General features: G+C 48.0%; 3 protein-coding genes across 3 annotated transcripts; all 3 read right to left on the bottom strand.

Moving 5' to 3' along the window:
• Positions 1-2,358: 2,358 nt before the first annotated feature.
• Positions 2,359-3,587, bottom strand: LOC103722499 (beta-1,3-galactosyltransferase pvg3-like). Its single transcript, XM_008813085.3, has one exon. It carries the CDS (start codon positions 3,510-3,512, stop codon positions 2,544-2,546), a length of 969 nt encoding a protein of 322 aa, XP_008811307.2. The 5' UTR covers positions 3,513-3,587; the 3' UTR covers positions 2,359-2,543.
• A 7,826-nt stretch (positions 3,588-11,413) lies between these two features.
• Positions 11,414-12,204, bottom strand: LOC120110275 (UDP-glycosyltransferase 43-like). Its single transcript, XM_039124922.1, has 2 exons — positions 12,116-12,204; positions 11,414-12,017 (listed from the first exon to the last, which is right to left on the bottom strand). The coding sequence occupies exons 1-2, from the start codon at positions 12,130-12,132 to the stop codon at positions 11,414-11,416; spliced, it is 621 nt and encodes a 206-aa protein (XP_038980850.1). The 5' UTR covers positions 12,133-12,204.
• A 601-nt stretch (positions 12,205-12,805) lies between these two features.
• Positions 12,806-14,260, bottom strand: LOC103722505 (probable beta-1,3-galactosyltransferase 12). The gene has a single exon (XM_008813091.4). The coding sequence runs from the start codon at positions 14,002-14,004 to the stop codon at positions 13,063-13,065; it is 942 nt and encodes a 313-aa protein (XP_008811313.1). The 5' UTR covers positions 14,005-14,260; the 3' UTR covers positions 12,806-13,062.
• Between the last annotated feature and the right edge of the window lie 12,218 nt (positions 14,261-26,478).

The following is a 26,478-nucleotide window of genomic DNA, read 5'->3' as shown; positions in this document are numbered from 1 at the left end:
GTTTCTCATGATCCGAAAAGGATTGCTTGCTATAATGCTAGACTAGTGAAAGCAGGAGGACGGTGAATCTTCGACTCGTCAATAGTGTATGCTGAGATTAGAGCTGCTTGGGAGGATATCTCTTATGCGAGGTGGATAATGGGTGCAGATCGCATTCTTTTTGAAAAAAATTCGACCACGGTGATTGAGTGAATTCAAGATCGGAGATGCTCAATCGAAAATCGGCCGCTACTCCACGACATTCGTAGAGCACCGGAAAAGTGCGACTCCTATCAGGCCATGCATATATATCGGAAAATGAATGATGCTATAAATCGGGTTGTTTTCTGCGCGGCTCATCATTTTAAAAATTTTATTTAAATAAATAATAAAATTGTGTTACTATTTTTATGTAATATTTTATTTTTTAATTTTTTTTGATCGCATTCACATCTTTCAGGTGTGATCTGCCGATGTACTTTAAAAAAAAATCGACAAGCTGTCCTGTCTCTTGGAAATCCCAAGTCATCCGTGGGAGTTGACGCGGCATGTGAGGCGGGGCGGTGTGCATGGCGACGTTTGTGCAAGGAAAGGGGAGTTATTACACGACATGTAAGGCCAGATCTGAGCGACGTCCTTTGGACCAGCGTTAAGATTGGACATCCTCGTGGAGCCAACTGGGCCTATTAAATATAGAGTACTTTAAATACGCTGACTTGACTCCCGGGTTTGTTGCTGCTAAGTGCTAACCAGTGGGCAGCTAGTTATATAGTCCAAGCGGCTATAAATTGTGTATCAATCAGTGAGATCTTCGTTAGACTCGACTTGGATACTTATATTATTTGACGTAAGTATACATAAAAGTGACGCATGAGCTCCAGTCTGCCCCTGGTTTACCGGTTTCTACCCGTTGGCATCGCCGAACGTGCCAAATCTTGCGCCAAATCGGTAGGGTGACGCGGTGCCCTCGGCAACGACTCGTCTGGGAGGTTGATTTGGTGACAATTGATGGTCCGCCCCACCTGACACCATTGACGCCCGTGCACTCCTCCTTAAAAAAAAAAAAAAAATACAAATGGTGTATGTTAGTGTAGAGATTAGTGAAGCGGATGCTTCAGCTCACCAAGTCAACTATTGTATTTCCGGAAACAGTAGTTACAACGCATAGCAAGTTACATTTTTAGATTTCTAAGCAACGTTATATTTGGTCATCTGATGTGGTCTGAACTTGTAGCGTATGATTGTCACCGACCAACTGGACCAACCGATCAATAATGGTCTTCAATATATATTTGAATCAAAGCGTATTAAAGAAAATTAAAATTTATTAAGAAGGGTGGCTATAGCCCCGAGCACTTATGAAGCATATCGCATGATAGTTACTGCACGTCCGACAGTCTTTTCGAGCAATAGCTCCATACCCTCACTTCTATGTGAACAGGACTCGAGGGTTCTCCAAATATGCTTACTTCTCTTTCTACTCGAACTCTCAAATCTTCATTGTTCTACCAAAGCTTCACCTGACTTAGATATTATAGGATCTTTTACCAGATCAAGACAGGCAATATTCAGTATTTCTTCTTTGTGTTCGTACCCAGGTCAGATTTTTTACTCCGAATCAACTTTCTACTCCGAACAAACTATAAGCCGATCAACCACTATTCATCATTTTAATCAATTTATCCATTTCTGTTGGGTCGAATTTCAACACCTTGTTAAATTGGATTTTGGCGGCAACAACATTTAAATACAAAATCTAAATAAGATTATTTTTTTCTTTTATGCCTTTGAATTTTGAAGACCACTTTTTATGTTCTGCAAAGGAAAATGGCAGGCATAGTTAATAAAATATGCGTTTGGTTTACCTACTATTTCTTCGTCTGCTTCGTGAGCGGACTAGGGCGAAGACAAAACGACTAACGAATTCAATTGACAACCGGGGATCAAATTGATTGTCTGACAAAAATTAGTGCACATCTTTCTTTGACAACAATGAATGCGCTTGGGCCTAATTTATTTTTCCTCCACGCCACTCCGTGGTCAAAGTTAACTTCAACCGTTGGACAGGAATGCTAATGGGTTGGGCTGGCCTATTCAGCGTAGAATAGGCGCCCTTTTTTGACTGGCCTTGGGTTCAGTCAGGGTCCATAACACCTGATCTGGGCTTTGTTTGATCTCTCAGCCGTTTACTGCACTGGCCTCCCAAAAGGAAAAACAGAGAAAGCATGGCTCATTTTTGAGAATAATCAACGGAACGTGGCCGACTCCATGAATATATTTTGAGCGACCTTTAACTTGTTCATCAATAATACTTCACTGGCTTAAAGCTGCGATGATCTTTAACTTTGTTTAGTCTTTTGAAATTGTGATCCAAGTTGATTTGAGTTTAAAATTGATCCCCCAGGTAATTATGTCTATACATTGCATGCACTATTTGTTTACATCGTTTATTTTCATCAAATTTGACGACCTGTGTGAACAAGAAAATTTGAGTGAAGAGAAAAAAAAAAGTGTTGCAAGAAAGAATCATCCATGACCCAGAATAATCAGAAGAATAAAAGTTCTCAAGGAATATGGTAGAGCTTGGAAGGCTTCAGATGATCGGTGACATTGAAGTACTTGAGTGTCGTCGCCCACTTCTTCTGGTCCTTCAGCTTGTGCACTGCAATGGTGTCCGGCACGAATGCGTGCCGGAAACAGTTGACCCGATTCTGATCCAAGATGTCGTACATTGCCGGGTTCATGTCGAACCGATTCTTCCCTCGGTTTCCATCCCTCAGCCACGCCCCTGTGACGGAGTCCTCTGGTCCGGCCGTCCGATTCCGGGCTATCTCCGACGTCGCAATCCACTCCACCAAGTCCCAGGACAGTACGTACCCCATACCCGACATGTAGCGGCGAGGAAGACTCGGATTATTACAGGGGTTCAGGAACCCGTAATACAAATCCTCCCTCGGCTTGCTCCTTAAGGACTCAGCCAAGTTATGAAGCCGGAAATAGGTGTCGTCGTCCGTCTTCATGACGTAGTCATATGGCGGATCACCTCCTCCATTGGTGCCGTTAAGTATTTGCGGGAGGCTGGAGAAGTAAGCATAGGTCTTGCCACCGTCCATATTCTCCGGGCAGTTGAGGATGATGATGTCGTCGTATTGCATGATCTCGAGGGCGACGAGCACTTGGTGCTCCTCGGCGGTGATGTTACAGAAGACGAAGCGGACATCGACATGGGCGGTGAGGTTGGTCTGAAGAGAGTAGGCGAGGCGGACGAGGTTGCGGCGCTCGTAGCGGTCAGGGAGGGTGAGGATTCCGATAAGGAGCCGGAAGTCGGGCTTCCGGGTGACCGGATCGACGAAGTTGGCGACGGTAGAGGTGCGGCAAGAGGCGGTCGTGAGAGAATGCTGGAGCTCGAACTCATTGGGGTAGAGGAAAAGGAAGATGAAAGCGAGAAGGGCAAGAGGGAGGAGGAGGAGAGCTATGGCGGAAGGAGTTGGTTTGGGGAAGGAAGGCTTCATGGCTGCTGGTGGCAGGAGCATGGAGGGTTCACAAAGTCTGGGTCCTACTTCTAATGGAGGTTGGCGATTGATTGCAACTCTTTATGGCACCCACTTGATTGGTTTAAAGTACTCAAACACTCGGTGTAACATTACCAAAAAAAAAAGTAGCGGCTGTACGTCCACTTGGTCTAAAACCACAGCTCATGCTTGTTCCATATATAATTTAGTTAGGAAGGGAGAAGAAAGTAACGGTTGCTTTATGGATTGAATCAGGAAGGGGCGTGTGGAGACTGCACATCGTATCTAGTCGTGAAGTTGAACCGTGATTTCTAATGATTTCCTATCGCGTAAATATTGAAGCACCATGTACCGAACATGCGAGATGAAGGAACGCGGAAGAGGGCAGAATCTGGGGCAGAAACAGGGCGAGAGACGTAAAATGTTAGGCTGGACCTAGGGTATGAGATGTTGACATTTCTGCGTCTAAGTTTGCTTTGGCGTGGAGGATGGTAGGTCACCTTGTTGTTCTGGTTTTCTACACGTTGCTCTTGAGATTTCCTAGGCGCATGATCTGTTTGAGTTGTAGTTCAATCGCCGACCACCGAAACCCAGTTTGGAGAGGTTCATTGCTGCGCTTAGTCCTTCCACACCAATCAACTTTCATTGAAAAAAACAAAAAAATCTATAATTGTACTTACTGCCGCCTGAAACTAGCCCGACCAAAATGCTGAGTGGACGGATCGATGGAAATCTCAGCTTGTTTGCCATGCAAAGCAAAAAGGTTGGATGGAGGTCGCTACCTCCACGGTGATGATCCGGTGGCTATTGCACTTGATCGATAATGGCTCCAACGCTAATTAAGTACTTCCGAGTGGATGGTGGAGGTGCTGCTCAGACCCGTGCTCCGACACTAGATCCGACTTGGAGCAGCAAAAAGAAGGAAATTCGCCCACTGGAGCATGTGCGGCGAGGGATTATCCGATACTTAAGTCAAATATGGCTCTCAGAGAATAGGAGGCGAAAGAGCAGTAGAAAAGCAGCGTAAAAGAATAAAAAGGATAGTTACCTCACTACAAGAAAATACACTTTCAACGACCACTTTCGGCGACTAAATGAATAATGGTCGCTGCAAATAAGGCTATCTGCGACCAACATCCTTGTTAATTACTGAATAATTATCCTACACCGACTAAATACATATTTGGTCACGGAAAATCAATACCAAGTTGGCGGGGTGGAGGTAAAACGTTTGGGAATGCAATATATAGCCAAAGGCTCGAGCTCGCACTAAGTAGTTTGGGCTCGCACGTTGGCCGTTATGGTAACTACTCGTGTATCTCACTCGTTTAATCATATATGTCTGGCTAAATCATGCTGATTGCTCAACGATTGCATTTGTTTGGAAACAATTTGTGATCACGACCGAGCTGCCAGCTGGAGGGAGAGCTTGAAACCCAAAAGCCTTTCTGCATGCCTTGTGGGTCGGTCATGACAAGCTTTGAATGGTCAACTGCAGTTAGGTGACAAGTTTTTGTTGATCGATTTGCCTCATCAGCTAATGTTGGTTTCAAGATTGGTCAATACCCAAAAAAACACTTTAATTGTCTATTTGTTGTCAACAGCAAATGAACTAAATGGCACAGCGATGGGCACACGGGAAAAGTTCCTTCTTCAAGTATTACCTAGAATTGTGTAGAACTTGCCCCAAAATAATTTTAACTAAGAAAGATAGTGGAGCTGAGGGATGGATCAGATCGCTCTCTTGAGATGATAATTGATACATGCCATCTGCGCAATTTTTTGATGCAGCAGATCAACAACTTTTCGCAGATCCTCCCCAAGATACAACAAGCTCAACCATCCAACTTTATACCTTACAAGTTCACACTACTTATAAGGTGAGAAGCTCTTCAAATAGCACCTTTCTTTTCCCTAGAAAATATAACATGCTTCACTATTGATAAAATAAAATAGTAAAAGGTATAGATATAATATGAGGGAGAATAGTGAACAAGAAGAATTAAAGTTGGAATTTTTTTCAGAGCCCTTATTGATTTGGTCTTGCTCTATATGTAGGCCAATGGGAAGCTTCTCAATTAAACAAGTTTTAATTGGTAACTATTTTTTTGCATGTATACCCTGCTAAATATAAGAAATTGCATGAATATTCTCGTCAAATTACTTTATGAACGGTATACATTCAAAAAATCTATTAAAAAAAAATCAAAACTCGGCCAAAACTTGCTACATCTTTTATGATTCAGTTCGATCGACAAATCAAAAAAAGATTGAGCCACATTGTCAAATTTTTTTTTTTTAAGATCAAGACTCGGTGAAGTACTTGGAATATTAGATGATCATTTTGGTAATACTATTCTCTATTTAATTTTGATATAGTTATCATTATTGAATCTATGACATCTATATATTCTTCATTATTTTTAAAAAATTAAAGCATATTAAATTTAAATTAATTATAGATGTTTAGAATAATAAAATATTTTTTAGGGATTAGTAAATATTGAGTTGTTGTTTGTTTTTTAAGCGAGAATTTTATAAAAGCAACATGATTTTTTTTATAAGAGTTGTTATTAACATAAAATCATGTAATATGATAATATTAATTTTTTGTCACTTTTTTTATTAAGAACAAATAAATTATCTTTATTGAATTTTGATTATTTTTATTAAATTTTTTTTAAGTGTATACCCTCCTAAATATACATAATTGTATGAATATTCTTACAAAATTATTATTTGCATGTGTATCTTTATAAAGTTTTCTTTTTGTGCATCAACCTATAAGGACACTTCAATCATTTTAAATTTAAATTATTTATTTTTTAACAGCATTATATGGTATGGGTACATTTCTTTAAAAAAAAGTGTATACATTAAAAATAAGTATTTTATAAGGGTACATATGTAAATAGAAATTTTTGAGAGTGTTCACACAATTTTATATATTTTAGAAAGTATACATGCAAAACATCCTTTTTTTTTTAATTTGTAACCAAGTAATGAATGAGATTTTAAAAATATAAAATTGAAATCTTTATGAAAATATTTTCAAATTTATAATAGGTCAATGAAGCACATAAGGCAACTCGATAGCCTTTATCTTTATATACTAGAATATCATTCTTTTTCATTGTGCATCTACAATTAGTTTATTTAATCCATTTTTAGCATTCCATTAGAACAAGGAGAATAAATAGAATCATAAAATATCTTTCTATATAAATAGAATCATAAAGCATCATTCTATATTTTGTCCCACGAAATTTTCTCTCCATCACCATCACTAGTCCAACTTTTTCTCTTTTTTTTTCATAAATAAGAGTTCCAACTCTTTATTTAATCCTTTTTTAGCATTCCATTATAACAAGAAGGTGAATAAATAGAATGATAAAACATCTTTCTATACAAATAGAATGATAAAACATCTTTCTATGTAAATAGAATCATAAAACATCATTCTATATAATTAAATAGAATCATAAAAGACCTTTTTATATTTTGTCCCACGAAATTGTCTCCCCATCACCATCACTATTCCAACTATTTCTTTTCTTTTTGATAAATAGCAGTTTCAATAGTGTCTTATTCCTCTTCTGTTGTCATCATACCATTGCTTTAGATTTGCTTTACTGTTAATTTTCTTTTTTTTATAAATAGTAGCTGGGTGGGTCTTTTCGGGTATTCGACCAATCTCGAATTTAATAGGACCCATTTCGCAAAATCCTATAAGGTTTGATAAGGGTCTGGGATATAAAATTGAGACTCACTAAGATTTGGAACAGGTTTGAAATTTGACTCTCTTTTGGTACCCGCTATCCGAATATATATATATATATATATATATGTATATATATACATATGTATATACATATGTATGTATATATACATATATATATACATATGTATATATATACATATGTGTATACATATATATATATGTATATACATATGTATGTATATATATGTATGTATATACATATGTATGTATATACATATGTATGTATATATATATATTTTATATATATATATATATATATATATATATATATATATATATATAGAGAGAGAGAGAGAGAGAGAGAGAGAGAGAGAGACTAGGCTCCTTTCACAAGAATTTGGAGCCAAATCTAGTCGACTCTCTTACCGTCCGATCAATACGAATCATAGGGCAATAAAAAGCCCACTTAACATTAACATTAACCATTTGGGAAGGACAAACAAAAAATAATAATATTTAATGAGATGGGACATGCTTCCATCCATCAGTCTCTCTCTCTCTCTCTCTTGCTGAACTGGCAAAACGTTCAGGCATGATCTTCAAGTCGCACAATCTTCAAGATGCATGATTTGTTACCAAAAACAACCATTCCATGCGTCCGATTTTCTCAACGGCGGGTGCCCACCCTCGCCTATATAAACAACTGCCAGAGATGTCCAAGTAAGGGCTCTTAAGTCCTAGAAGTGCTCTTTTATTCTCTTATACTATCACTCTAACTCTCTCACAACATCTTCGTTGTTCTCCGAGAGCTAATCTGACTTAGGCATCGGAAGATCTCTCGCCGAACACTCTCTACCAAGAGGACTTTCCTGATTTTGCTGTTTCAGGTTAGATCCTATCTCAAAGCAAAGGTCAAAGCAAGATCTCCACCATTCAGCACTACCTCAAAGATGATTGGCTTAGGAGCCATCACCGTCAAAGTGCAACAGTCGTCGAACCATCGTTGTGGAGACGAGCAATGAGCTTTAACTGATCTTTCTGATTTAAAAAGCTGACAGTCCAAGTACTTCAACAGCCCAGTCGGCTTGGCGTCTTGGTCGGGCTGATTTTCAGCCCCAACAATGCTCAAAAGATATTTCTGCATGCCCCTTTAATTAAAGGTCTTCCATACCTGGGGTTTGGAACTCATTACTAATCCCAAGTATCGTCAGCATTTTTAAAATCTGATTATATGCTAGCTGTGGATTACAAGAAAACTAAGTAGGTGATTGGAGCTAATACATGCATCATGTATGCCCAGTTAGCTACAATTCAATAGGGGTATCAGCTTTAGCTGACACCATGTAGGCTGCCTATAAATCGTTCTCTCTCCAAGAAAGTACAAGATACATTGTGGGACTCGTGCGGGTGTGTTTAGTTCTATATTGGTTATTCGCTTGGTAGATTTTGGGTACTTATACAGAATCAAAGAACCTAAATAATACTTTCTGACTAGCCATTTTAGATGAGGCGCTGCATTGTTACAAATAGTATCAGAATAGATACTCAAAATGGCTAGCCAGAAAGTATTATTTGAGTTTCTTGATCATATCACTACAAGAAAACTCATCTTTCCCGACGCTTTTTATAATCTTTACCGACACTTATAAGCGTCGGCTAAAGTTTCCGCAACGCAAACAGAAGCGTCGCAAAAGCGTTGGCGATACCGGAGTGGCAAAAGTTTTTGCTGACGCTAAGAGAAAGCATTGGCAAAAACTGGGCTTTCCCGACGCTAATGAAAGCGTTGGCAAAAACGACATTCGCCGACGCTTTAAAGCGTCAGGAAAGCCCAAAGGACAGTTCTGGGTTTTCGCCAACGCTTTAAAGCGCCGGTAAATATATTTTTGCCGACGCTTTTATAGCGTCGGCATAAGCGTTTAGTTTACCTTTTTTTGTGCCACAACTTTTATTTACCAACACTTTAAAGCGTCGGAATTGCTATTTTTTTAAAAAAAATAAAAATACGAATGTAAATTATAAAAACACATTATAACAATATAAACCTATATTACATTTGCATTGACACAAATATTCAAATCATTCGAAATATTTAAATTGTCATATAATCAAACTACTTTGTCACTACTATTGAACAATTCCCACACCAATCCTTCCCTCTTTTTTTGGTTAAAAAAAAGGAGGGGAGGGGGAGGGACCAGCCCACCCGCGTAGCAGCCCCATTACTGAGCCCCCCTTCCACTAGGGAATGAATCCTTCCCTCTCACTATAATCATATAATGTACAGTAATGTTGCACAAGTTATAATTACAATTGTTGTTGTCTGGTAACCCTGCTGCCATTGCTCTTTTTGGTTTCTAAAATCGAGCCTTCGTGGCCCTCCCATACAGTCATCGTCATCATCTTCTCCATCCTCATCATCTTCACCTTTATCCCATGGGGCTTTTCCACCTCTCAAACTTTTTGGAGTAGGTCGTTTCCTTTTGACATTAGCTGTGCACGTAGCATAATCCATAGCATCTTCCCTAAACAACCTCTTGAACTCCTGCATTACAATATCATATTATGAATTAGTGCAATATGGAAATTTTATATTGTCAGGGGCACGAGAAAATGCTAAACACTAATAGGATGATAGATTTTAACCTCTAAAACAGTCAATAATAGGGCTATGGTTGGGAAGTAAAGGGAAATACAATATGAAATGTTTTCAGCCAAGTGTTGCTCTATAGTTATATGACTAATTAGCCAATAAAATGGAAGCATATTTACTTTGATGTGAAGTTGAAGGCTAACCAAATTGCTGATAGATGTATGTCCGACAAAACAGGTTTTCAACATAAGATAGGAGAAACGACAATCAAATGTCCAGAAGATCCAAACACTTCATGGTGAAAAATGTGAGATTATATTAGCAGTGCAGAAATACGGTGTAAATTAAGAAATCTAAAGTTTCAGTGGCAAACCTGGTATTTTTGAACCATATCTTCATAGGAAGTAGGCAAAATGATAGGATCACCATGGATGTTGAAGGGAATATTTTGCTTAGATAGCATCTCTCCAGGCTTTGGATTCCTTTAGGCAAAATGCCTAATTTGGAAAGAAATGTAGATTTCATTAACTGGCTTGAGATAATTAAATGTAGATGCACTGCAGCAAAGAACAGGCAAGAAATGACTACTAAGTTAAGAAAGAACAGACGTGGCACTAGGCATCATTTAAACCATACACAATGTTTAAATATCTTTTAAGCTTTAGAAGGAGTTGCAGAGCTAAAACGCTCAGGGCAATCAGCCTGAAAAGCAAACAAAATGTCAAAAACCACTAGAAAACCATATATGTAAATTAATTTATTTACTTGTTTCTCTTCTAGAGAACTCTCTGATGGAATGGCTGATGCCCTTTTATGAACTCCAGCACCTTGCTCCGAGCTGCTTGAGTGTGAGTATTTTGGATTTGAATATACTGAACCATGACTTTTAATTGGTGGAGGGAGACAGTCATTTCTGGTGTTCCTCTTCGTTTACTGGGGAACAAAAAGGAAATATAGTCTCACTACTAGGGGAGGAAATATAGTCCAGTCAACTAAAGCTATACCGGCTTGGGGGCACTCTAAAATATAGAACTTCATATTTCGAATCAATAAATCCTTGCAGTCAAAAAACAGATCCCCAATTTTCTAACTTTTTTCATAACAGCAAAAGCGTGCGATCACACTGACCATGTGAATTTAGCATGAACAAATGACCCCCTCCCATATTCAAGCATAGAGACAATACATTAACGCGGTCCTGCAATAATACAATACGTACCTATGTGTGTCTATATATATATAATATATATACTTCTAACAGTGGGTTGGCCAAGTAAATTAGCAAAAAATGAAGTTTGTACGGACTGTAAATGTTTTGAGACTAGAGTTGATCATGGCCAGATTTGGACACAAAAAATACTAAAATTAAATTTGATCTAAAATCTGACTAAAAGTATTTGAGACCTGGCCTTAAAATGCATGCGACCCTTGAACTCAGCCATAGATGCAAAATGCATTTAAAGACAGGTTGAACTAAAATTGTAATCCACTAGCCTCGCATGCCAGCCATAGCCATTAACCTACACGGTAAGCTAATAATTCAACAGGCCATGCATTTCACCAGGCAAGGGAGTGCTCAAAAGGAAAAAAGTACAACATCTTCATACCAGATTAATATTTGTTTGAAGCCCCTCCTTTGCTCATGTCCTCAGCTAGTTGCTCCAAATAATTATACGACGACCCATCTTTCCCTATGGCATTCTTGATTGCCAGTCTGATCTCTTCAGCCTTCGCCCTCACTTTCTTCCCGTCCTCAGAGTCCCCCATCAAACACCTAACTCCCCTTTCCAACTCCTTGGCCCCAACATATCCCCCTCCCCTTCTGTCCACCTTGAGCTGCACAGCCACCCCAAGCATCCTCTCCATCTCAAAAGCATTCAGGTGCTGCTCCGCATACAGCGGCCATCCAAGCATCGGCACCCCGAACCACAAGCTCTCCAGGGTCGAGTTCCACCCGCAATGCATCACGAATCCCCCGACCGCCTCGTGAGCTAATATCTCCTTCTGCGGCACCCAACTTGGCCACACCAATCCCCTTTCTCCGGTCCTCTCCAAGAAACCCTCCGGCAATACTTCCCCCAAATTTGCATCGACTGGGTGCCAGAATTTCCCCGTCGAAGGTGTCCGGAGACACCACAAGAACCGGTACCCAAATCCCAGACAAAAACTATCGAAATAATTACTAGGTGACGATGAGAAAGAGGGAACCCAAACCCTAATTCGAGATCACAAAGGATAAGAAAAAAGAAAGTAAATCTTGAGCAAAGATGATGATGGAATCGAAATCACTGGAACAAGAACCGGATTTCTTACCTTTCTGGCTCTGTCATTTCTGCTACTCTCCTGCTTCTTGTGACCTTGTTTCTCCTTCTGTGAGCCTGTCCTACGGTTTCTTCTTCTTGGATCTTCTAGGGCTCCGCTCCGGTCTTTTTCGATTCCTTATCGGCTGAGATATTTCCTCCTTTTCTCTTTATCCGTTCTTCAGAAGGCGGTTTGAGTTCCCACCGACCATAGAATGCTTATGACCGAGAGGGTGCCCCTCTTTGCTTGCAGGGGCGAACGACGGGCGCACCAAACACAGAGGGTGACGTGGGCTGCGTCATGGCATTTCGTCGCCGGAGAGGAGGAACGAGGAGACGAGCTAAGGCTTGAGATCGGGATGCAGAATGAGAAGGAGGAACGGCCCGCTTGTTTTTTGTTGTGAATTTGAGTTCTGACGACACGCATACGCGTCGTCTTAGGCCATAATCTACCACGATGCTAATTAGCGTCATCTATGGCCGACGCTTTTAGAAAGCGTCGGCATATGTTGGGGCTGGATGGAAAATCGCCGTTACAAGCGTCGGCAGAAAAGGGTCGGCAAAACTCCATTTTTTTTAGTGTATATAAGTACTTAAGATCTATCTAGCGAATAACCAATGTGGAATTAAATACACATATGTACGGATCCTCACATACACCTTATAAATTTTTCAACCGCATGAAACTTTTACCATTCTTCAGCTAATCCATGTTCGTCTTGTTCTTGTTAACAGATCAGATGATATACCTAATTGCCAAGCGCGCAGGAGCACTTGCTACACGCTTCCATTAGCCAAGCTGTCAAAGGGAAGCAATTAATGTGCTCTAGTTTACAAGTGCATTGAGGTCAGGCGACCTCTTTACAATATTCTGTCGAAAGAATACGCAAACGGTGGGCAATACAATTAATACGAGAAATTAACTACTCTCCATTAAAATTCAACGAGGCAAAACTCTTTTCAAGAGATGTGATAGAGCTTAGAAGGCTTCAAGCCATCAGTAACTTTGAAGTACTTCAACGTCCTCGCCCACTTCAAGTTGTCCTTGAGCTGGTGCACCGCAATGGTGTCCGGAACGAGGGCGTGGGCGCACGGATCCCCGCTCGGGTAGTTGTACATGGCCGGCTTAGTGTCAAACTTGTCGTCGGACCGGTTTCCATCCCTGAGCCACGTCCATGTGGTGAAGTCCTCCGGCCCGACCGTGTGGCTCCTGGCTATCTCGGAAGTTGCGATCCATTCCACCAAGTCCCAGGACAAGACATACCCCATACCCGACATGTAATGCCTGTAAGGGTCCACACGGTCGCAGGGCACCGCGCATCCGTAGTACAAATCCTGTCTCGGCATCTTCTTCAGTGATTGGGCCAATCTAGCGAGCCTGAAGTAGATGTCGTCGTCCGCCTTCATGACATAGTCGTAAGGCCGGTCGGCGTCGCCGGTGGTGTCGAACAGTTTTGGGAGGGTAGAGAAGTAAGTGTAGGTCTTGCCGCCGTTCATGTTCTCGGTGCAGTTGAGGATGAGGATGTCATCGTAGCGCAGGATCTCGAGGGCGACGAGGACTCGCTGGTCCTCCTTGGTGAGGTTGCAGAAGACGAAGCGGATGTCGACGTGGGCGGTGGCGAGCTTGGGCTGGAGGGAGTAGACGAGTCGGAGGAGGTGGCGGCGCTCATAGTGGTCGGGGTGGGTGAGAATTCCCATGAATAGCCGGAAGTCGGGCTTTGGGGCAATTGGTTCGGTCAGGTTGGCGAAGGTAGATCGGCAACTGGTGGTCGTGAGGGACTGGAGCTTCAACTCTTTAGCATAGGGGAAGAGGAAGAGGAAAAGGAAAGCCAACAGGGCTAGAGGGAGGAGGATGAAGGTTGTGGCGGAGGGAAGTGGTTTGAAGATGGAAGGCTTCTTCATGGTGGTGGTCGGAGCTAGCTCAAATGAGCCTGGACTTCAGAAAATTAGCCTTGGAGGAGCTGGTCGTATAAATTAAGAGCCTGAGTGGGTTGAATGGATTGCCGAGGGGGAAGGTTGATGGGAAATCATGGGATCTTAGCCTTCAAGTTACTTGAAATAAAGGCTTCCACTTAGGTCTACGGTACAACAACATGCCTTGGGGTTGGAGTAAAGGGCATGAGAGGGAAGTTGAGAAGAGTTGACTTGGGATTATGTCCAACCGGGATGATGATATACGCCTGTTCTTTTTTGTAGAGACACGTTGGGCACAAGCTAAATATAGCAGTTGGATCCGGACACAATGCTCGTTTTGCGCTAGAGAGACCCTTGCCAATTATCCACGTCTGCCGCATCATCACGTAACCTCAAGGATACGTTTGGTCCGTGGAATATTTTTTTTTAGTAAATTATTTTTTTAAAAAAATTGATATCTCAATATATAATTTTTAAAAAATTAATTTTTGCATGTTTGGTTGATCATATGAAACTGACAAATTTCAAAATAGCTTATATTTAGGCGAGCATCTATTTTTATAGAAAAATTATATGAAATATATGTCATGCTCTTAATAAAGAAAAAGATCTTACCTCATTCAATGTTGAAGCTTAAGAATATTTTTTTAAAAAAAAAATACAGTAATTCTCAACGAGTGGAAAAGTAATATTTCTATGCCCGGCGTAGAATTTCTTCCTCATAAAATGTGAAAATCTTATTTTTATAAAAAAAATTACTTTTCAATCTTTTTTAAAAAACTCCAACCAAATATAAGATATTTCTTTATGTTTTTATTAACCACACTTTTCTCACTTCTCTTTCTGAAAACCAAAAGAGTTCTAAATATATCAGTGTTGTGGGAAAAAACAGGGAAAGGGACTGCGTTCCCACAGAAGGTATTGTTTTCTTTAGAGCAGGTAGAAGCCTTCCTCACGGTTTTGCCCTATAAAAGGCGCCTTCTGAGGGAAGGATAATCGAGCCCTCCATTTAAGGCACGGACCTTTCCGCTATTCAATCGATGTAGGACTAAGTCCGAGATCCTTTATTCCCACAACAACAGCCCCCCAGCGGAAAGGTCTGAGCCGAGGTCAAAGGTCCCTATCTGGCGCGCCAATTGTTAAGGTCCGGGTTCCTCCGACCTCAGACCTTAGCACCCACCGAACTGGAACAGGGAAAGGAGACTGCGTTTTCACAGAAGGCATTGTCCGCTTTGGAATAGATAGAAGCCTTGCTCATGGTTTTACCATTTAAAAGACGCCTCCTGAGGAAAAGGTAATCGAGCCCTCCATTAAAAGGCACATACATTTTCGCTATTCAGTCGATGTGGGACTAAGTTCGAGACCCTTTATTCCTACAACATCAATCAGAAACTCGACTAATCAGGTATCATTTTCTAATTCAAGACAGTGACGTAGTGACCAAAAAGATGATGGACATGGAACGGTAGTCTATCTCCTTGTGGATCCATGCACAATGGCCGGAGAGCATACAAACAAATACATGGAAAAGAATCCAAATCTATAGTAGTTTACAAGAAATGCTATTTGTTGCTGGTGGTCCAAACCGAGAACGATTGACACAGCGGTGTGAACGGGGTTCCGTCTGAGTTGTCTTGGTTGGTGTTGGTTACGCTCCACCTTGCACCGGAAAACCTGCGAGCAAGCCTCGCACCACCACTGGGGTAGTGGGGGCCCTCCGACGATCAAGTCAGAGGAGATTGGAGGAGAAGGAGAGATAATAATAGCAAGCAAGAGAGTGCTCTGGAAGATATTGCTTACCCCCCCCTTCTCCCCCCAGCCGCATATATACCTGGCTGGGGGGTCTCTCAGGGGGGTTTGTCATCGTGGGGCGCGATGGAGTGGCCACTGACATGGCCGTTACAGGGCGTCGTGGAGCAGCGCTGGGTACGGCCATGACAGGGCGTAGTGGAGTTCCGCTTTGTACGGCTGATACAGGAGATCGTGGAACAGCATCGGATACAGCCGTTGCAGGGAGTAGTGGAGCAGGAGGCCTCGGCGTGCCTCTGGGAAGCAGCCTGTCGTTATCAAGAGATCTCCGACTCGGGGTCGGAGTGCTGGATCAGGGGGCAGCCGACTCGGGGTCGGGCTGCGGTGCTGAGGATATCCGACTTGGGGTCGGATTGCTAGATTAAGGGGCAGCCGACTCGGGGTCGGGCTGCGAAGCCGAAGATGTCCGACTCGGGGCCGGACTGCTGGATCGAAGGGCAGCCGACTCGAGGTCGGGTTGCGGTGCTGAGGATATCCGACTTGGGGTCGGATTGCTAGATTAAGGGGCAACCGACTCGGGGTCGGGCTGCGGAGCCGAAGATGTCCGACTCGGGGTCGGATTGCTGGATCAAAGGGCAGTCGTAGTCTTCATGGGCGCGCGTGCCGGTCACGTGGAGCATGGCGACTTAGTTCCCCCGTAACAGTAGCCCCCCACTTCCGAGCCTGGAACCAGAAGGGGAACGGGTGAAGGGAGTGATGCTTCGAGATTGCCGCCATCCCTCGGAGAGGCGCGCGCGCTTCGAGCTCCCCGCCTTCTTTATGGCGTATGGCGGTTGTTGCTGACCTGGCAGTCTGAGGATTTCGGCGGACATCCTTCCTTAATGGTGTCGATTCGCCTTTGGGGCGCGAGCGACCCTTCGGCGGCCAGGCGTCCTCTGGCGTCATCGAGGCATCACCCGCCTTTCCGCCTATTTAACCGGGGGCCCTCCCCCGTCCGTCTTCCTCTTTACAGACATTTTCGAGTTTCCCCTTTGCGCTGCCGTTGTTGCCGTCGGACTGTTCGCTTGCTTCTCTTTTTTTTTGTATGTCGGCGTTTTGCCAAATTATATGGGCCTTGGCCCTGAAACAATGAAAATTAATACAAGTCGAATGTTTCTTCATCTCGCTTTCGTCCTCCTCTTTTTTTCTTTTTAACTCTTGGCAACGTCTTGCCGACTCCTGACTCTCGAAGTTCTTCCGGCCCTAAGCCAGGCATCCGAGGGTTAGGCCTCAGGAAATTCTTCCGGCGCTAAGCCAGGCATCCGAGGGTTAGGCCTCAGGAAATTCTTCCGGCACTAAGCCAGGCATCCGAGGGTTAGGCCTCAGGAAATTCTTCCGGCGCTAAGCCAGGCATCCGAGGGTTAGGCCTCAGGAAATTCTTCCGGCACTAAGCCAGGCATCCGAGGGTTAGGCCTCAGGAAATTCTTCCGGCACTAAGCCAGGCATCCGAGGGTTAGGCCTCAGGAAATTCTTCCGGCACTAAGCCAGGCATCTCTTCCGGCACTAAGCTAGGCATCCGAGGGTTAGGCCTCAGGAAATTCTTCCGGCACTAAGCCAGGCATCCGAGGGTTAGGCCTCAGGAAATTCTTCCGGCACTAAACCAGGCATCCGAGGGTTAGGCATCAGGAAATTCTTCCGGCACTAAGCCAGGCATCCGAGGGTTAGGCCTCAGGAAATTTCGCTCGTTGGTCGGCCAAGGCTGGCGCAAGCCGAGGCGACCGGTCGGGGCTTCAGGCTAGTCTGGTCCCGGGATGGTCATCGGGTTAGCCTGGCATCCGAGGGCCGAGCCTCGGGAGATTCCGCTCGTTGGTCGGCCAAGGCTGGCGCAAGCCGAGGCGACCGGTCGGGGCTTCAGGCTAGTCTGGTCCCGGGATGGTCATCGGGTTAGCCTGGCATCCGAGGGCCGAGCCTCGGGAGATTCCGCTCGTTGGTCGGCCAAGGCTGGCGCAAGCCAAGGCGACCGGTCGGGGCTTCAGGCTAGTCTGCTCCCGGGATGATCATCGGGTTAGCCTGGCATCCGAGGGCCGGGCCTCGGGAGATTCCGCTCGTTGGTCGGCCAAGGCTGGCGCAAGCCAAGGCGACCGGTCGGGGCTTCAGGCTAGTCTGCTCCCGGGATGATCATCGGATTAGCCTGGCATCCGAGGGCCGGGCCTCGGGAGATTCCGCTCGTTGGTCGGCCAAGGCTGGCGCAAGCCAAGGCGACCGGTCGGGGCTTCAGGCTAGTCTGCTCCCGGGATGATCATCGGGTTAGCCTGGCATCCGAGGACCGAGCCTCGGGAGATTCCGCTCGTTGGTCGGCCAAGGCTGGCGCAAGCCAAGGCGACCGGTCGGGGCTTCAGGCTAGTCTGCTCCCGGGATGATCATCGGGTTAGCCTGGCATCCGAGGGCCGGGCCTCGGGAGATTCCGCTCGTTGGCCATGCGCCTGTCGCTTGCAGCCCGACGGGGTTTCTCCGTGGCCAGCTGCGATCGTGTTTCTCCTCTTCTCCAAGCGTTGCCTGGGGAACACCAGAAGGGCATTAAACGCTAATTGATGCGTTACCTGGGAAATCGGATCGCCAGTTGCTGCTTGCGAGGAGTGTCAGTTAAGCGGCCGCGATGCGCGCGTTCTTCGAGGCGGATGCGGCCTGGGCGCGAGCGGAGATATGTGGACCTAGGGGTACGTGCCACCCGGAGTGTCCTGCACAAAGAATGCGATTAAGGAGAATGACGCTTAGGAAATCGCGGGAAGATACGCCTCGAGAGCCAGAACGGCTCCGGATTCAATGCGTCCGCATTTATGGGAGCCACCCGCATCGGAACGACCGGGGGGCTGCAGTTTGGCTATAAATACAGGTGCAGGTGCGATGGAGTTTGCCAAGCCGGAACTGTTCAAGTTGCCATGGATCGTGGACCTTCTCTCTGGCGCATGGCTGAGAGACTCCTGCCGAAGGAACGGGAGGCACGCCCCTCGCGACTTCAGCCAACTAGCTGTTTCATCTGGGATCAGCAAGGAGGGTTTCCCCGGCGGAACTCCGCTCTAGGCGTTTCATCCGGGATCACATCTCCCCTCCTTGAAGTTCAGCCTCCCGATTGAGCTCTGCACCAGACGCCTGATCCGGGACCGCGCCTCCATATGCTCTTCCCCCTTGTATTCCTTCTCTCCCCTAACACTGGGGAGGACCGGAATATCCCTTGGAGGTGGCGTTCCGCTGGAGGCAGCGGGAGCTTCGTCGGCGGCGGCTCCTCATCCTCTTCGTGGGGCGTGGATGGCGCCTCCGGTTGGAGGCAGTGTGGACTTCTCCTTCGTCCACTTCTTCTTCATCCGCGCCGGCTCTTCGTCTCTTTCGTGAGACGTCGATGGCGCCTCCGGTTGGAAGCACCCACTTCCGACGGGATTGCAACCGCTTCAGATGGAGGTTTCGGGATCCCAGATCTTCAGCTCCTCGGAGTCTCCACCTCTTCTTTACTTTCTTTACACCCTAATTCCCCCCTGGGAATTCCTTGTAATCACACGAGCACGCCGTTGTAACCAGAAATTATTGAAATGCAAAGTGTTATACATTTTTGAACTGTCTTTCTGGCATCGTCGTTCTACTGGTAATACATCCGCAGGTTAGCGGAATTCCAGCTCCTTAGAATTTCTCGACCATCTAGGACCTCCAGCTAGTAGGAGCCAGGTCGGTTTACCCAGCGAACCTTATATGGGCCTTCCCAATTTGGCGCTAGCTTCCCACCTTCCGCAGGTCGAGATGCTTTAGCTCGCCTTAGCACCAGATCTCCGATTCTGAAAAGCTTCGGTCGGACCTTGGAGTTGTAATATCGGGCCACCCTCCGCTGATACATCGCCATCCGAACCTGCGCCATTTCCCTCGCTTCTTCCAAGAGATCCAGGTTCCCTCGGAGTTGTTCCAAATTGGCCTCGGGTCGGTGCGCGGCCACCCGAGGTGAGGGGAGTCCGAGCTCCACGGGGACAACGGCTTCCGTGCCATAGGTTAGGCTGAAAGGCGTCTCCCCGGTAGGGGTCCGATGCGTGGTCCGATACGCCCAAAGGACATTCTCGAGTTCTTCGACCCAAGCTTGCCCCGTCCGACCGATTCGCGCTTTGATTCCTTGGAGGATTGTCCGATTTGTGACCTCGGCCTCGCCGTTGGTTTGGGGATGCGACACAGATGTGAACCGATGCTCGATCCCGAACTCCTCGCAGAAGTCACGGAAATGCTTGTTGTCGAACTGTCGCCCATTATCCGAGATGAGGACCCGAGGTACCCCAAATCGGACAATGATGTTCTTCTTCACGAACTTCCGGACTTGCACCTCCGTGATAGTGGCCAGCGGCTCTGCCTCCACCCACTTGGTGAAGTAGTCGATTGCAACAATCAAAAATTTCCGCTGAGCTGAAGCGACGGGGAATGGTCCGAGGATATCCATTCCCCACTGGGCGAAGGGCCAGGGTGCAGTGATTGGTGCCAAGGGGACAGAAGGGACTCTCTGGACATTGGCGTGGCGCTGGCAGGCGTCGCATTTCCGCACATGATCCTTTGAGTCCTCCAACAAGGTAGGCCAATAATAGCCTTGCCTCATGATCTTATGCGCCAAGGACCTAGCCCCCAGGTGCGATCCGCAGATGCCTTCGTGGACTTCACTGAGGGCGTAGGCCGCTTCCGAAGGGCGGAGGCACCTTAAGAGGGGGGCGGTGAACGAGGTCCGATACAGCCTCCCTTCATAGAGTACGTAGTGGGCGGACTTCATGACGAGTCGCCGAGCTTGATCTTCGTCCTCTGGAAGGATCCCTTCGGCGAGGTAGGCGACGAGCGGGTCCATCCAAGATGGCTCCGGATCAATCGCCATCACCGCTCCGGCCTCGCCGATGCTCGGGGCATCCAGGGTCTCCAGGTAGATCGCCCTCGACAAGTTGTGCGCGTCTGCGCCCACCAAGCGGGACAGCCTGTCGGCCCTGGCATTTTCGCTTCTTGGGACCTGCTGAATGTCAACACTGCCGAGGTCGGGAATGAGTGCTTGCACCTTCCAGACATAGCTCTGCATGGTCGGGCTCCGAGCCTCGAACTCCCCTCGGACCTGCCCGACCACCAGCTGGGAGTCGGTGAAGACCTTCAAACGCCGGATGCCGAGCTCCTTGGTGAGTTTGAGTCCTGTGACTAGGGCCTCGTATTCCGCCTCGTTGTTGGTCACTGGAAATCCGAACCTCAAGGCATACTCGGCTATCACTCCATCGGGACTGGTAAGGACCAGCCCGGCCCCTCCACCTTCGGGGTTCGACGACCCATCAATGTGAAGCGTCCAGATTGGGAGGTCGAGGCTGGGTGTTTCCGGCGGCCTAGGTTCCGCCTCCTGCACAGTGCACTCAGCGAGAAAGTCCGCGAGCACCTGGGCCTTGATGGCGGGTCGGGGCTGGTAGCGGATGTCGAACTCACCAAGTTCTACTGCCCACTTCACCAGCCGTCCCGCATTCTCAGGATTGCTGAGGATCTGCCGCAGTGGTTGATCGGTCAAGAGGGTGACAGGATGAGCCTGGAAATAGGGGCGAAGCCTCCTGGCCGCGGTGAGCAGCGCGAAGGCGATCTTTTCCGCCTTCGTATACCGCGTCTCGGCATTCCGTAGGACCCGGCTGATGTAGTACACAGGCTTCTGGAGCTTTGCCTCTTCCCGAACCAGTACTGCGCTGACTGCGGTTGGAGAGACCGCCAGATAGAGGTAGAGCATCTCCCCCTCTTGCGGCTTGGACAGCAGGGGAGGAGACGCCAAGTACTCCTTGAGTTGGTCGAATGCCACTTGACATTCGGCCGTCCAAAGGAAGTCTTTCGGGCGCTTCAACACCTTGAAGAATGGTTGGCAGCGTTCGGCCGATTTTGCCACAAATCGTCCGAGCGCGGCGACCCTTCCAGCGAGCTCCTGAACCTCCTTCACTTTGGTCGGAGGGGACATATCTTGGATGGCCTTGATTTTGTCCGGGTTGGCCTCGATCCCCCGCTGGTTGACAATGAAACCGAGGAACCTCCCGGCCGAAGCGCCAAAGGCGCACTTCGCTGGGTTCAGCTTCATGCGAAACTTCCGCAGGGTGGCAAAAGTCTCCTCCAGATCCGCGATGTGTTGGTCTGCATGGCGGCTCTTCACCAGCATATCGTCCACGTACACCTCCATGTTCCGGCCGATTTGCCCTTTGAAGATTTTGTTGACGAGGCGCTGGTAAGTGGCGCCAGCATTCTTCAGACCGAAGGGCATTACCTTGTAACAGTACAGCCCCCGGTCTGTTATAAAGGCAGTTTTCTCCTCGTCCTGTGGAGCCATCATTATCTGGTTGTAGCCGGAGAAGGCGTCCATGAAAGACAGCAGCTGATATCCGGAAGTCGCGTCGACCAGTTGGTCTATCCGCGGAAGCGGAAAGCTATCCTTGGGGCATGCCTTGTTCAGGTCGGTGTAGTCGATGCACATCCTCCACTTTCCGCTCGCCTTCCGGACAAGTACGACATTTGCCAGCCATTCGGGGTAGCTGACCTCCCTTATGAATCCTGCCTCCAAGAGCTTGTCTACCTCCTGGTCGACCACCCGGATCCGATCCGGGGCACAGTGTCTCTTCTTCTGCTTTACTGGTCGGTGGGTCGGGTCGACGTTGAGGGCGTGAGAAATGACCTCCGGGTCGATCCCAGGTACATCGGCCGCCGACCAGGCAAATACATCAGCATTGGCTCGGAGGAATTCCACTAACCTGAGCCGAGCTTCTGAGTCGAGGTTGGCACCGACCCGGACCGTACGGTCCGGGCGACCCTCTTCAAGGGGAACTTCGATCACACCCTCGGCCGGCTCCCCGTGCCGCAAAGCCACCTCGTCTCTGGCGTCAAGGGACTCGACGCTTAGGGCCTCCGCGGGCTTCTTCCCTTTGAGAGTTGCTAGGAAACATTGCCATGCGGTCGGTTGGTCACCTCGGACCTCTCCAATCCCGGCCGCCGTGGGGAACCGCATTAGCAAATGGTATGTAGAGACTACCGCGCGAAGGGCGTTCAGTCCGGGTCGTCCGAGGATAGCGTTGTAGGCCGAGGGAACACGGACGACCAAGAACCCAAGCCGCACCGTGGCTTCTGCGGGTGCAACGCCCGCAGTCACAGGCAGCTCAATGACACCTTCGGCCGAGATAGCGTCTCCAGTGAATCCTATGAGGGGGGTGGATGTTTTGTGCAACACTTGTCGGGACAAGCTCATCTTTTGGAAGGCCTCGTAAAACAAAATATCAGCTGAGCTTCCACTATCCACAAGAACACGCCTTACATCATAGTTCGCCATAGTGAGGGAGATCACCATGGCATCATCATGGGGGTCTGAACCCCCTTTACATCCTCATCACAAAAAGTGATTACATTTCCGACCCGCTGCCTCTTCGCGACGGCCACCCCTGATGCTTCCACCGAGCCCCCTGCGTTCCTCACGGGCCGAGAGCAGCCCCCAGTGATGGTGTGGATCACGCCCGCGACGGGTCGATTCTGCTCCCGAGGCTCCTGAGGGGCCGGGTCGGCCGGACGCGGGTCTGCGGGGGGACGTCGGTCGTTTACATATCGACCGAGACGCCCTCGGCGGATGAGAGCCTCGATCTCGTCCCGAAGCTGGAAGCAGTCTTCGGTGTCGTGGCCGTGGTCTCGGTGGTACTCACAGTACGCCCGAGAGGGCCTCCTCCCAGGGATTTTCTTCATCTGCCTCGGGACCGGGAGGTTCTCCCGCCCCTTGACCTCCATAAGGATCTGGGCCCGGGGGGCCAGGAGTGGGGTGTACCGGTTGAAGCGTCGGTGCGGAGAACGAGGGCGTGGGGCGCCGTGGTTCCTCGCCGGTGACGGGCTTCTGCGCCGATGTTGAGGCGTCGGGCTCCTCCTCTGGGGTGCCTCTTTTCGCCTTTTCTTCCCGAGCTTTAGAGGGGCCTCGGCGGCCTCCTTGTTCCGGTGGGCGGCTGCCTCCTCGGCGTCTGCATACTGGTTCGCCCGAGACAACAGCTCCGGGAAGCTCCGCGGCAGGCGTTTGTCCAGGGAGAAAGTGAGTCTGCCCTTCCGGAAGCCACGCTTCAGGGCTGAGAGAGCCACCTCCTGGCTCAGGTTCCGGACCTCCAATGTAGCCTTGTTGAAGCGGGTAAGGTAATCCCGCAGGCTTTCTCCCTCGTTTTGCCGGACATCAAAGAGGGAGTCGGAAACCAATCGCCGCCGGCTACTGACGGCGAAATGGCTGATGAAGAGGCGAGTGAACTGGTCAAAGGACTGGATAGAGTCAGCCTCCAGGCCGGCGAACCACGCCCTGGCTGGGCCACGGAGGGTCGCCGGGAAGGCCTTGCAGAGGAGAGGATCTGATGCTCCATGGAGGAGCATAAGAGTCCTGAAACTCTCCACGTGATCCCGCGGGTCCGCCGCCCCGTCATAGGGCTCGATCGCCGGCATTTTGAATCCCGGCGGATTTGGGGTCCGCAGGATCCTCGAGGCAAGCGCCGGTTGGGAGGAGATCTCCAAGTCGGCGAAGGGATCTTTAGAGTGGCCCTTCAGGACCTGGAGTTGTCGGTGGAGATCGTCCACCCGCCGGTCCAGGGAGCGCGACCGATGGGTGGGAGACAAGGAGCACCGAGAGGGGGACCGACTGGAGCGCGGGTTCCTTGAGGACTGGGGGGTCTGGGAACGCGCCCGGGCCCGCCTCTTGTACCCCGCGCAGCTTCGATGGGACGGTTCCGGCAGAATGGACCGTGCTTGAGAATCTTCCTCGCGCCGGCGCTCCTCCCCATGGGAGAGGAAGGAGCGCGGGTTAAGGAGGACAGGTGAGCGCTCAGGGAGCAGCGGCTCCTGGGCCCGCTGCGGCGCCCGAGACATCACACCCTGCAGGTTCTGCACCGCCTCCGCGAGGGTGCGGACCTGCTGGGCTAACTGGTCGAACTGAGCGGCTTCGACCATCTGAATCGGGGGTGGAACGGTGGAGTGTTGCTGAGAATGTGTTGGAGACGCAGCGGCCTCCCGGCGGGAGGCGCGAGAGGCCCCGCGACCGGAGGCATTGGAAGCTCCACGACCACCTCGCCGTGCCATTACGATCGCTCTGAGATCAGGCCCTCCTTCTAGCGCCAACTGTTGCTGGTGGTCCAAACCGAGAACGATTGACACAGCGGTGTGAACGGGGTTCCGTCTGAGTTGTCTTGGTTGGTGTTGGTTACGCTCCACCTTGCACCGGAAAACCTGCGAGCAAGCCTCGCACCACCACTGGGGTAGTGGGGGCCCTCCGACGATCAAGTCAGAGGAGATTGGAGGAGAAGGAGAGATAATAATAGCAAGCAAGAGAGTGCTCTGGAAGATATTGCTTACCCCCCCTTCTCCCCCCAGCCGCATATATACCTGGCTGGGGGGTCTCTCAGGGGGGTTTGTCATCGTGGGGCGCGATGGAGTGGCCACTGACATGGCCGTTACAGGACGTCGTGGAGCAGCGCTGGGTACGGCCATGACAGGGCGTAGTGGAGTTCCGCTTTGTACGGCTGATACAGGAGATCGTGGAACAGCATCGGATACAGCCGTTGCAGGGAGTAGTGGAGCAGGAGGCCTCGGCGTGCCTCTGGGAAGCAGCCTGTCGTTATCAAGAGATCTCCGACTCGGGGTCGGAGTGCTGGATCAGGGGGCAGCCAACTCGGGGTCGGGCTGCGGTGCTGAGGATATCCGACTTGGGGTCGGATTGCTAGATTAAGGGGCAGCCGACTCGGGGTCGGGCTGCGGTGCTGAGGATATCCGACTTGGGGTCGGATTGCTAGATTAAGGGGCAGCCGACTCGGGGTCGGGCTGCGAAGCCGAAGATGTCCGACTCGGGGCCGGACTGTTGGATCGAAGGGCAGCCGACTCGAGGTCGGGCTGCGGTGCTGAGGATATCCGACTTGGGGTCGGATTGCTAGATTAAGGGGCAACCGACTCGGGGTCGGGCTGCGGAGCCGAAGATGTCGGGGTCGGATTGCTGGATCAAAGGGCAGTCGTAGTCTTCATGGGCGCGCGTGCCGGTCACGTGGAGCATGGCGGCTTAGTTCCCCCGTAACACTATTGATATACGAAACTTTATACTGGCATGCAAAAAAGTTACTTCTATGTCCTAAATTCGTAATCTTGATATCATAATAGAACAATTTTATTACCATGTGAAGGCTCACCTTCTGCGCATCATAAAAGCCGGAAATCTAGTAAATTGATTTAGGGGTATAATTGAAATATTTTGAGGTTTTCCTCTTTCCACCTGCCATCTCCTGCCTCTCCTCGGTTCAAAACTAAGATCAACATCTACCTTCCAACCCTTTAATGTTCTGATCCCGTCGCAGATCCCATTAATAATTCTTTAAATTATTGAAAAAACCTTATCTAAAAGAAAAGGATTCCACATGGTTTATTATTGCGGAGTTTGACCGGAAATAGAAAAATAAAACAGAGCGGAACTTAGGTAGGAAAGATAGCAGAAAGGGAAATCCACCAACATTAGCCATTGCCGGCAACACTGTAAAACATCGATCCTCCCAATTTTTATAGTAAAAAAGGAGAGATTTAAACCACTATCATTACCGTTCTAATCTCATATACCGAAAAAAAAAAAAGGAAACAGAAAATTTCAAGAGGAGGACCGAATCAGGAAATAAAAAGTCAAAGTTGATTTTTTGAGAATTGAGGGATTTTTATTTCAACAGGTTTCGATTTTAA

The sequence above is a fragment of the Phoenix dactylifera genome, chromosome 1, assembly GCF_009389715.1.
Source record: "Phoenix dactylifera cultivar Barhee BC4 chromosome 1, palm_55x_up_171113_PBpolish2nd_filt_p, whole genome shotgun sequence".
NCBI classification, from domain to species: domain Eukaryota; kingdom Viridiplantae; phylum Streptophyta; class Magnoliopsida; order Arecales; family Arecaceae; genus Phoenix; species Phoenix dactylifera.
This window is presented reverse-complemented; position numbering and strand designations above follow the sequence as displayed.

Coding starts and splice junctions, on each gene's coding strand:
- LOC103722499 (XM_008813085.3), bottom strand. CDS start 3,512: ATGCTCCTGCCACCAGCAGCCATGAAGCCTTCCTTCCCCAAACCAACT.
- LOC103722505 (XM_008813091.4), bottom strand. CDS start 14,004: ATGAAGAAGCCTTCCATCTTCAAACCACTTCCCTCCGCCACAACCTTC.